At 36.0% G+C, this 13,110-nt stretch overlaps 1 protein-coding gene across 1 annotated transcript in view; it reads right to left on the minus strand.

The window, feature by feature from the left end:
• The window catches only part of LOC129780014 (protein couch potato), a 310,568-nt gene that overhangs the window by 28,414 nt on the left and 269,044 nt on the right, over positions 1 to 13,110 (minus strand). Inside the window, exons 3-5 of the mRNA XM_055787853.1 lie at positions 3,374 to 3,505; positions 3,160 to 3,222; positions 1,565 to 1,712 (exon numbers count right to left, since the gene is read on the minus strand). Of these exons, the coding sequence (XP_055643828.1) occupies positions 1,565 to 1,712; positions 3,160 to 3,222; positions 3,374 to 3,505 (343 nt within the window). The remainder of the gene's footprint in view (positions 1 to 1,564; positions 1,713 to 3,159; positions 3,223 to 3,373; positions 3,506 to 13,110) is intronic.

The following is a 13,110-nucleotide window of genomic DNA, read 5'->3' on the forward strand; positions in this document are numbered from 1 at the left end:
TTCCAACTTTGACGCGCTATAACTTGAGACTGAAAAGCACAATCACAACACTGTCAAAACTACACTTGTAGCACAGATTGTCTTCTTTAAATAGCCGTATAGTATGACCCGATGCGATAAGTACAACACAAGATATGTTGAAGTGTTGCTATATATTGACAATATACGACATTTCTTTTTTCCCAATCCAATATTTTGGCAGTACTGGTTAATTTGACAGATAGAGGTTGCACATGTGCAGGGTGATTCAGAATAACTGTCACAGATTTCCAAAACTGTCTAGTTCAAAATGAGTAAATTATATTCTCATATAAGTGGTTCTATTTTGAAATGAATTCAAATGTCAATAAGACGGGTAAGTATGTGATGAAAATTCATTCGTTTGATGAGGATGAGAAAATGTTTCAACATTACCAGCAGAATTATCAAGTGTGTGCAGCGAAGCTATTGGATTCCCCGGGTTAATATGGCCATCCAAAGATTTTGCAATGTCGCTCGAGTGATGGATTTGGATTTCTTTTTTTGATTTGGAAATTAACGCACGTATTCATTGAACCCAGCGTTGAAAACAGCACGAGGTTATATTTTAGAAATGTTTTGGAGACCACGTACTTCCGTAGAGGTCGTTCGTAAGAAAGGCCAGCTTCTTCACCTAGTTTGAAATCATTTTGATTTTTATCTGCATATGGTATACGTTGTTTATTCTAGGAAATACCAAAGGGCTTGTTATAGACTGGACGTGGCAGCTGCAAAGCGTTTCCAAAACTAATACGGCTTGTAATTCAGGCAAAAGATCAAGGTAATACATCTACTCTGTCTAAAATAAATTTACAATGTAAATAACCAGGCCCATTTTATTTATTTAATTTTTTTGGGTAACACTTACTCTAAATTACCCTGTATTGTGACAACATTTGGATAGGATGAACACAGATTCATACAATTAAACGCATTTCTCTATAGTTAATAACAAAGTTTCTGTTGCCCACGAATCTTTCAAAACATGACATACAGTTAAGTCAATTGTAACAGTGCCATCTATGGACTGACAGTACCATTCCCTCGTATATCACGTTATTGTGTTATGACTTTCAGTTTCTATTGTTCTATTGAGTTTATGTAAAACAACAAAAGATGGCGGCTTATAGGACTTCTGAAGATGTACCGTTTAAAGACACGTGCCTTCAATATGAGTGCTACTAGTAACAGTTCCGTTGCTATGAGGATTACATTGTATATTGTAAATAACGGTGCGATGACGTGGACCAAAAAAGGTATATATTCTACATTGCCAGTAGTTGAATAGGTATGTTTGCATTGAATAAAACCTAATGTTACAGCTACAGAGTGCGATGGGTTCGAAATGTGAATGTGGTGTTGCTATTTTCTTCCTTCAACACATTCAATTGCGATTGCCATAATAAATAAGGATAAATACAGGAGTGATAAAGGGGTAAAAAGCTATAGACAGTATTAAGAGAAGGGGATAGGCGTGAGACAAGGATAGATAAAGAGAGAGAGAGAGAGAGAGAGAGAGAGAGAGAATAACATAAAAAGTACTTACGTCCAGCAGTAAGTGGGTGCATCAATGCAGGATGTGCAGCTGTGGCCGCTGTATTAGGTTGTGGTTTTGGTTTGCTCACTTTAGTGTTACTCTTGGCGAATTCCAAGCGTATTGTTTGGGGCATATCAGGATCGAAGCGTACACCTTGCTGCAATATTTATATTTGGTTTGATTTGGAAGGTTTGTATTTTTCGTTGTTTTTGTGTTTTTCAATTCGAATTGGTACATATTTTAACGATAAAATAATTCGGTCGTAAATCGAATCAGAAAGAAATACGGTAGAATGAGGAAAATAAAAGAACGCAACTTGTAGTATTAGTCAAACAAAACTACATTAAAATACTAAAAATATATCGACGCAAAAATGTTTCAGCAAAAATGTTTCCTTCCTTCCAAAAAGCGATTTTTCACAGAGGGAATTAGCAGTTGCCCAGTATCATTTGTCAAAAATACTTCAAATGAAATTCTTAACAATTACACAATAATCTGAATGCTTCCGGATTTGATCCAATGATGATCACGAAAGAGTGACTGCATCTCAAAATGTTGATGATTTTTTTTCTGAAGCTTCTATCGATAAGTATCACATTTTACTGGTTAATTACGAAACCCAAAAAATCATTTATTATATTCAGTGTTTATTGATTCTCGTATTGTAATATAAAAATTGAGCAAGGTATATATAAATAGTAGAAATAAAAACAGTGTGAAAACAGTGCAGAATGGCTACATTTCCCTCATAAAATGTTGTAGATTATATAGTTGCCGCTTGGTTTGGTACTTTGGTATGATTTGAATTTTGTTTTTGTGAAACATTTTTCTCTTATTTTAATATCATTCAATTTTGGAAAGCTACCTCAACAGTGTCAAATTGAACAAAAAATAACAAGAACCGGCATGTGTAATATTATTAGAACTAAAAATTCGGTAGCTTCTGTTGAAACGAAATGTATGCGGTTTTTATCGCTGCCGGCAAATTTTGGAACAATTTTAAATTTTTAATTCGCAAATAAAATTACAACAAAATTCAAATTACTTACAAAAAAAATAAACGGATTTCAAGTTATAATATAGAAAATGTTAATCGTTAACTAGAACATGATCGAAAGAACGGAAGAATTGGGTGAGTTTCGGAACTGTCAGCGCGCGGTGAAACGTTTGAGATTCAATGACTGTATAATATTTCGAGTGACAAGGTGAGTAGACAAAAAGTGTGAGCAGAAGAGTGTAATTTATGTGAGAAATTAATCGCTTAAGAGTGTTCCAAACTCGCCTTGATTTAGGTGCTACCACTAAGTGTATTGCGTTTGAAAAATTGTACTTCGAGAAGTTATCTAGCATTTATGAAGATATTGTAAGAGGAATTGCAATAGCGCCTGTTATTGATCTGTTAACCACCGATTCTGATTGTTCATGATAACTAATTAGTTGTTATGTGTTGTATATTCAGTAGGTTGGAACTGGAACCGGTTCAATAAGGTACGGAAAATACAAAAAAAACACGTTCAAGGAACACTAACGAGCACGATTGAGATAAGCTAGTCTTCGTCAAAATAAGGGTGACCTACGAAAAAGCATTTCAATAATTAATTCACCTGCAGATCCTGTTTCGCTGCTTCGGCACCCGAACGTGTGCTAAACGTGACAAAACCAACCGGCTGGAAAAAATAGATTCAATAGGTTTTCTATTACATTTAATCCAATTATCCTTATTCTACATTCCTTTCGTTATTTGATAACGATAATTGCGTATACGACGGGGCAAGCGCTCCCGCGGCCAATCCGGGCGATACAAGATTCGTTACTTACCGATGCTGTTTTTCCATTTTTGCTCGTAACCTTCAGCAGAGATCCCTCGTACCCTTCGTAGGCTCTGAACAGCAAGTAAAGCTCTCGTGGCTTCGCATCCATCGGTAATCCGCTAACGAAGAGAGTGCGTACCTGGGGATAGAAAAGAAAAGAAGCTGTTCAGGTTTTTGAAAGCAGGAAATCGACCTTCGGCAATATTGAACGTAAATCAAATCAAAGTGTTCGCGTGGCGAATGATTTTATTGAGTGGGATTTTGTGTTCTGCCGCTGGAAGCCATCTAACCAGCAAGTGCACATCTCAAGTGCTTCAGTGGACTCATCTCGCAGATAAAACCATACATTCAGGAATCGTCTCGATGAATTTTGAGTAGCCTGGCACTTAACATGAAACCTGAGTTAGAGCCAAGAGCCCTTTCTGTGAAACAAAGTGCATAACAAAGTGAACATGTGTGGCTTTACACGTGTGCCTTCCATTTATCCCGGAAAACGTGTGAATAAATGATAAACATATTATGCCAGTAAAAATTAATGAGTAACTCCGTATGCATCATCTGTGCAATTTCCCACGAGTGTTGCTTGTCGTTCAGGTATGGATAAATAGTAAAGGGGGTATCAGTACGTATTATGGTTGCTTTTAGCAACAAACTTTGTTGCAATGAAAATTTTGATATATCAAAAGTGGTTCAGGATAAAATTAGTGAGTCGCAGTAAATTACAAAATTGAAAATTTAAAGAAGATGACCTTTTTCTGCAATATTGAAATAAACGAATTTTCGATTCACTAATTTATAATAAAGAAATCACTAATGATTTGATTCTTTTTTTTCTCAAACTTAACGTCAAGCATTTGTTTTTCCAAAGTCACACACGACGACTCAAACTCGTCATTAAAGTTCATGTATTTTTTTATTTAATTTGAAAAAGCTAGAACCATCAATAGTCTTTTTTCAATGTTTCGGTTAACGTTGTTTGTTCTTCATTACTCTAAAATATCAAAAATGAATGATATATTCGAGGGAAAGTTTAGTTAAAGAAGCGATTTTGTGAAATCCCATGAGCAATTGTTCAGTGATCCTACAATTGTAGATCATAGTGAATTAGAAAATACAAAAACAAACAAATAAAAAAGAAATAGCAGTTAACTTGAAAGTGACGCAACAGACTCACTGTGTTCAATATATTGCTGCTCTTTCTTTAAGCTCAATGAAGAAAATATCTTTTCGCTCCAAATTTATCCGTGGAGCGTGGAGAATACGCTGAAGAGAAAATTCCAGTCTTCATATCCTGCGCAAATAGAGACATTCATTTAATCGAATAGCTTATATTTATTTGTCAATTCATCAACAGACTCTAAGGTCTGTAATGATGTATCTTAAAACTAAACATGAATATTACGTTACATAAAATCATCACATAGCAAAACAAATAATCGAATGGCAGTTCGGTAAAGTAAGAAAAAAAAATGGTGTCTTGCAGACATAGGACAACAAAATTAATGAACAAACATTATAGCAATTTAAGAAAGAATTCTTTAGTATAAAAATTTAATAGCACAGACAAGAGTCGATGAATGAATGCTTGAACTTAGGAGCGAGAACGATTTGTAGAGCAATAAACAGTCAATTTGAGCAAATTGACAAGTTAACTTCCAACATCAACATGTACATTGCTCGCTGTCTAGAGCGAAACTAAAATATTGAACTTATCGAATATCCAGGTAGTTTTCCGGTAACTTTCAGCAGCATTTGCATCCTTCACAGAATGGTAACAGTAAATCGGAACCGAAACGGTGTTGTGGTGGCGGCGACAACAGTATCCGTCGCGGAATAAACGTTCAGCTCTAGTTTTGACGTAGGACTACGTCTTTCATTTGTATACTATACTTTTCTATATATTCCTATATTTCTAGAGTTCAAAGTTTGGACACGAGAGTGTTACGAACAAGATTTCGAGCGTCAATTCCTCCTGGCCCACTGAACGAAATGATATGCACTTCATTCGACAAATTAAAATGCTTACGCGTTATATGCTTGTTAATTATTGATTCAAAAACTTGTTTCAATAGTTTAAAATTTATTTGAAAAAAAGCTATTGAAATCACACAATTCTGTATATAAGCTGGCGCCTGCTCGGAAATTCATTTAGTTGTAATGACGATATGACATGAGGATGGTTTATCTCACACGCCTATGCATTATGCTCTTCTATCTCAATCAACCATCAAAACGGTTCCAGAGCATTGTGCGATTTGGACCCCGGTATTGAAAAAGCTCTGCTTCGATTGCAGCCTAATGTTGAGCATTATGTTCTCTATCAGAACATTATCCTCACAAATTGTAACCCATAAAATTATTTTCGCTACTTTACTGAACTGTTTCTCACGAGTTGCTATTTTCGTAGGAGGCCATCACACACAAAGAAGCCAGACGAAAATATGCTTTTCTAGCTCTGTTTAGTTCCGAATCTGCTTGTGTTCTGTTTGAAGAAAAGGTGGCGATTTATTCGTCGTTCCAACACAATTATTGCACATTTCTTAACGACATCAATCTACTTTTGACAACGCATGAAAACAAAAATGTGTGCGTGTCACGCAAAAATGCACTCTCGGTAGACCCAGTGCTCCCATCGAAAAAAAAGCATGGCTGTTTTCTTTTGCATCCATTCTCCATTCTTCCTGTGAATCGATTTTGTTTTGTAAAACCTCTCACAATAAGGAATGAATGATGTTTGCCCGCTAGTTGGATTGAGACCGTGGTTTGCAATCGCGAGTAGGTTTTTTATACTCGGTTAAAAACTGGTGGAGCTTACATTACAATATTTCCTCTCTCCACGATGCCTGTAGAACGAACGCTGGATTTAATTCACGGTGGTATATGAATATTGCATTTCACATATGCATAAGTTGCGTCTAATTGACAGCACGTATAGCACGCAAATGAGTAGAAATGTACAGCATATCAAACATATTTTCTAGAATGTAGAGCATATCAAACAAATCGATCGGTGTGCATGTTATTAAAATTCATTCGTAGCGATTTTTCTGATTGGAACGCTGGCCGAAATACGTAGTCATACGTCAAAAAATCTAATGATCTAATACATTCAAAGGATCTTACTATACTCGCGCAATTTATAACCAGAAAATAAAACACTTTCATCAACCAATTACAGTAACTCACTCCATACATAAAATACATAAATTGGAAGATCGCTGAAACAAGTGTAATGCAGTTCAGAGAGATTACATTGAATAGTGAAATGTTGTATTTCAAAAATATGAAATCGTGATTTTCTCATAAAATGACAAACCTCATTGAACAATTTAGTAATTACAGTATTACATTCATGAGTAATCGAACCAAAGAGTTAATTTAACCGCACGTGGGTCACTTTCAACTGACACTGATAAAATAAACAAACAAACAACTGACACTTCGATGATTTTCTTTTTCTCAAGAGTCAAAACTGATAAATTATATGCTGTTGAAGTGGATAGTGTTTTCTGAACAATAAGTAGTGCTCTCGAGCATATTTTGGCGTTACGAGAAATCGATCCATTCTTCATCTTTGTGATGATACGTTTCATCAGCGTGAAATTTGTACAGCCCTTCGCATCGATTTATAAAAATACTTGAGATTCCCATGATTCACATTTCCATGATTTGTCGATTGGTAATTTCGATATCTTCACGAGGAAAAGATGTTCGCCAAAAGGAGTTTTTTCTATTTGCACTGATACATGTATGTTCTGTATATTACCACTCAGACCACAATCAAAGCGTTTTTTTGACATGAATAACTAAGCACTGAATAAAAATGATACAGGTAATACAATGTTCAGAAAGTGGAGTTTCTTTAGGAATCTCTAAGAAGAAGATATGTTCTATACTGTTCTGAATCACAGTGCTGATTACTGTAAACGGTCGGTTTCTGGAGTTCATTTAAACCATTTGACATTTGACATATGATAATTTGCGAACTCCACTACTTTGCTGAACGCATCCTTGCGCTCCCTATGATATGCAAGTGCACCATGAGCCAAGCTCGATGTTATAGAATTTGTCACAAACCATTTCAGTAAGACTCGATATTGTAAGTAAAAAGGTTAATCAAGTAATGGAACGATTACAGGAAATTCCTGCATAAAACATTTACTTCAAACAGCCTTTGGAAAACATACACTGAGCTGCACTTGAGCTTAATTTTCATCAGCGCGCGTTCATAACAAACACATATTCTCTCTTGGTACGAACTGTAAAAAATTCAAAAATACGAGAACGTCGAATGAACACAGCGCAGAATTCAGATTCTAAACATCGCGTTCATAACGCCTCATTTTATACACACACACACACACATCAATTTCTAGCGCCCGTTTTGTCTTCGCTCGTTTTAAGCAAAGCATAAAAACAACAGCGCGCCTCCACACCAACCGTATGCGCTTGTGTGAAGGAAAATAGCTCAACAGAGAGAGCAAACCAGATTCAAGCGCGGTGTAAAACATGTATAGAAATACGGCGCAAAGTCAGTGCAAACACGATGCTGACAACAAAACCTTTGATCTGTGTTTCGGAGCGTGCTCAACCGCCAGAACGCATGTGTATACAAGGAGTGAGAGCTCAACTGAGTACAAAAAACTGGTTACACATCAGCACCGCGTTGCATTCTGAAGACTTTCTCTGAGAGATGTGGTTATCTTATTACCATCTTACCTTTGTAATGATCGGCGGAAAAATAGACCAATGTCTGAGATGGACTTTCATCCAATGCAATGATTCAAAGTCGTTGAAATAAGAACAGGTATATTAGAGCTTAATATATTACATCTTAATATACATGTCTTAATTTTGAGGGAAAAAAATAAATATAGACAGAACATCTATATCTAAATTATTTTCTCAGTGCCAAAAGCCTAAAATTATAGTATACCTTTTGCTATCATTTCTGATTTTTATCCCGGTTTAATAATTTTTTTTTGTTTTATCGTTTTTTTTCTTCCAGAACACGGTTTCATCACTCAAACGGTTTGTTTTTACGAAAAAAATGGGGTCAATGATTATTCGCTCAATGAACGATTCACCACGAACATTTTTTTTTTGTTTAAAAATATAACACACTTGCCAATTAATTGGATTATAGTCACATACATCCAGTCTAGTTGCATTGAAATATTGAACGAAAACTGAAAACTTGTAAACTTTGAAAAATCATAACTTAAAATCGAAAAATAACACCTCTGTGGTATTCTGATATATTATGTGAAAAAAGCTCAGCTTTCGAGTAAAATTTGAAAAAATATGACACCCTTGGTCCTGAAACGATGTAAGCTATAAAAAAACAAATATAATCAATGATTACGAAAACAAAATCAATTTTTATTCAGAGTGTAATATTTTTTTCAAACAAGACTAGCTCATTGGCTTTAATTTGATATGTCGATCATCTGAATCGGTTCAGTAGATCATAAGCTATGTTTTTTTGTTTGGAAAAAATGGGAAAAATGATTTTTCGGAACATCGGTTAACTTTGAAAAATAATAACTCAAAAACGAAAAACGCCTCCCTGGTTACGAGATATGTTATGTGAAAAATCCTCAGCTTTCCAGGAAAAATATTAAAAAAATGCAGCGCCTTTGATCCCGAGACCATGAAAACTATAAAAAACATATAATCAATAATAACGAAAACATCATTCAAATTCCTTCGATCAACCTCGAGCAATAAGCATATCGTTGTGCTTGCCACACAAATCATGATTGGATACAAGAAAGGCATAGTTAGCCTCCTCCCTCTTCCGCTCCCTCCATCAATGCAGGGCATAACCTAGAAACAACCCAATTTTTACTTGGTATAAACATTATGAACATTGAAGGTGCATAAAATATATTTGAATCACTTCAAACCGATGAATAAGCCACTGATTTCACGTTTGAGACCCCCTGTGTCCATTATATTTCGTTATATTTTGAGCTTAAACTATCATATTGCTTATAATGTGGTTTCACATAATATTTTTTGGCTGTGATAACCGAACCTGATAGCAAAAAATAGGAGGACCAGGTCAAAACTTTGAGAAAAACAGTTTTAATCGTTTTCTCGCGAGCGTGTCAAATGGACTTATGGGGTTTCTCGAACAAACGATTCAATTAGCATTACTTTATTTTGCTCAGTTTGTGATGGATTATCGGGAAATTGTAATTGACGTATCCGGAAGAACCAGACTTGATTGTAATTTCATTCATAATTAACTTAGCATTTGTTATCGGTCAAACTGTTGATCGATAACTCAAACTTTTCGTGATAAATATTCAAAAATCCCCTGGTGTTTTTCATTTGCGAGTTGGAAGAAGATCTTCGTGCTACGGAGTGAATGATTGTATCTTTCCGCTTTTGACTAATTAATTCAATTTAATTCCATGCTCCAATGAAAATGTTTAATCTTCAACCAGCTATCGTTCCCCTTTTTCGTGGGTTTAGAGGAAACTTTCTCCCAGTCTATATCTAACCTGCTTTAAAATCAGACGGAAAATGTTCGAGTCTTCATTCATAACTTTTTCCTGCAAGGAGAAGATTCGAAGACGGAGCTAGTAGGTTTGTTGGCACATAGTTTATACGAAGTCATTCCTGTACATGACAAATTTATGCAGATTTTTTTTAGAAATGTAAGCAATATTGAGAAAATGCAATACAATATTCAGACAAAACAAATAATGTATATTTTTCCCACAACAATATTTCTTTTGTGCATTTAATCATTGATGTTATAATCTGAAAAAAAGGACTGCATCTATTATTTATTAAACCCATATAAACGAGTTTTTTAAATTTTAGTTTTGACGATTTTTTGCGATTCTTCTTTTTAATTTTTGCTGGCATTGTCCCTATAGTCTCAGAAATATAGCGTTGGAAAATATTACAATAATATTGTATAATTAGACCTGTTTGATTCACGAATTGAATGTAAACGTTCCTCGAAAAACATTGAAACTCTAAAATTCTGTGAACACATCAAATTAGATGGACTTACACTTTATGTCACAGTTTTTTTTTGTGAAACACCACCGGGAAGCGCTAAATCACGAGTTTTCATTGTACCATATTAAATATTAAATCCAACGAAGTGCCTTCCTTGATGAGAGAACATTTTACCACACAAAATGCGTTGGGTTATGGAAGGAAATGAGCCCCTTGAGACTAGAATTATCGTGAAGCTCAAGTACCAGTTCTCCTCTAAAGTTTCTGTGGTGCGATGCTGAATTTCTATCGCTTCGTACAATGTATGCGAACAAGCTATGTACAAAGAGTGTAATGTATATCAACCAGGAAAACAATAAATGGAAAAACAATCGGGGCTTTCATATTCCCATCTGGATTTAATACACCGCTAAAGTTTTTCTATCTGTATTATTGATTGCGTTTCATCGATTACATTGAAGACGATCCTTCAGCAGATTTTGGGCTCACCTAGACAAGCATTATTTTTAATGATGCTCCGTTACTTCAACACATCAGGAAAAATAGAGCTATACCTGAATTTCATCACCAACAAATGGGTTTAAAGCCAACCAAATTCATCTCCTCACAAGAGTCAATATCCCATTTGCAACACTTAACGGTAACCTACGAGCCACCGTGACTTGGTAACTATCATAAATTTTACACTGCATAATTTATAGCAAGGAAACCCTTCCCCCGTAACCATACATCGCATGGTGAGAATGAAAAATCTTACAGACACACCCGCACATACGTGTATTTTTACATACTTACCACTTCTGGTCCAAATGTGCACTACTTAACTGGGAGGAGGACTTACGGGCACAACAGAGGGACGGACGGATCTTTTGCTAAAGTGAATAATCGTTTTGGTGTTGTGGGGTATGGTTGGTCGATGTTTACGCGGTGGACGTAAAAGTAGGTACTTATTTGCTCGACTCCTCGAAATACTTTATGCTACCGCTGCTGAGTCGTATGTGGAATCTTCTCTGATAGAGACTTGTGCAGTTTCAATATTTTACCCACTATATATTCTCATAAAGCTTCGAGAATATTGCTTCCAATGCCAAATTTCGAAACTTATTTTTTTTTCAAAGTAGTGCTGAACGAGGAAGTAGCAGAGTAATGACGATAAAGAATATTGTTCATCAAATTGTTGATAAAGCGTGTTATTATCTGATTTGATGAGATGTTGAATATAAAATCATTTACCTCAGATATCTAAACAACCCAAAATCACCGATGTCGTTTGTTCGCAATTTGTGACGATTTCATGTGATCCACTGTCTGCCAACTGCGTATTTGCTTCCAATGTCTTGTCACTTAATTTGCATTTCTATTAGCCTTTTCGCCTTTTTGCCTCTCGAAGTTTGCCTCATTTCGGCATGGTTCCGAGGTTTCCCCGATATACGATATACGAGAATATAATCCTGTTCGTGCTATCGTTTCTTTCCGTCATTGAGTAGCAGCCACCAAATGCTTACCGAAAATCTTTGAAGTAGAGTGTACGAATGTCGAGAGGTGGAAAGAAAAACTCGGTTTGACAACTTTATTTGCATAATATTCGCCCCGAGTCTGTTCGGAACGAAGTGCCACCAACAGCAGCACTGGCTTTGGAATGACAGCGAAACGAACCAACGGAATAATTTCAGAATCCTGGGAGAACCGTCGTCTCAAATGGATGATAATGCGGACGAAATACAAGTAAACAATTTATGAACGGTTGACTCTTCTGTGCGGGAGTCGGTCTTTGAGTCGGTTGTAGCTGCCACGAGGTATAACACCGCAAAGCTTCAGCTTGTTTTGCACAGTTAAATGAATTCAATTAACATGAAGATTTGTTGACATCTTGGTATACTCTCTCCCTCCGTCATACGACGAGCAGACAGCTAATAGCCACATTCCTTTTGACATATTGAGACGGCTGAAAAGCTGCCAGCAGGATACCGTGGAAGAGCAGCAGTGTATGCTATTTTGTGGTTGCTGGATTTGTGATAATACGACAGCTAACTTTCCGTAGAAGCAGACGTTTGTCATGGCAGACAGAAGGAAGTCGTCTTAGTCAACTCATCTTTATTCCGATTGAAAGGGTGAACAGGCAATAGTGTGATGGGTTAGCTTATTTCATAACAATGCAGAACATTTTATTTTGATAGGTGGCTATAGGTTGTTATTTGCAGTGCAATGTTCTTTAAACTGTGGTTCAGATTGAAAACTTATAAAATACTTGCTCACCCAACGGTGGCGATCGCAGTTTGAGACATGTTCGTTTTGTTTGCAAATCGACAAATTTGGGACTCATTCAAATTAAACGTATAAAATCAGCCAAATAACAGCTAAAAATTTCATTCGTGAATAATCTTGAAGATTATTGTCTGTTCGAAGCATTATTATGGCAAAATTGAGTGTATCACACAGCGTTTTTATAAATGAAAACAAAGAGATTCAGAATATGAAGCGTCAGTACAATCAACAACATAAATGTCTTCCGTCTGATCCTTTATCCTGTTGGAATACACATTACAGTGTTAAAATGCATCAGGGTGGTTTCGGTGCATAAACGTCAGTAAATTATTTTAAGAGTACTTTCTGCAACTCTTGATTGTTCATTCGTGTTGTTGGAAAAGCGATCCTAATCCGCCCTCTCAGAGAAAGCTCTTCTTATACCGTCGACCGTCGTGTGTATCGATCCTACACACAGTTAGTGATCCCCGATAATCGTTCGAATCGACAGACTTTTGC

Source organism: Toxorhynchites rutilus, chromosome 3 (genome assembly GCF_029784135.1).
Source record: "Toxorhynchites rutilus septentrionalis strain SRP chromosome 3, ASM2978413v1, whole genome shotgun sequence".
Taxonomy (NCBI): Eukaryota; Metazoa; Arthropoda; class Insecta; order Diptera; family Culicidae; genus Toxorhynchites; species Toxorhynchites rutilus.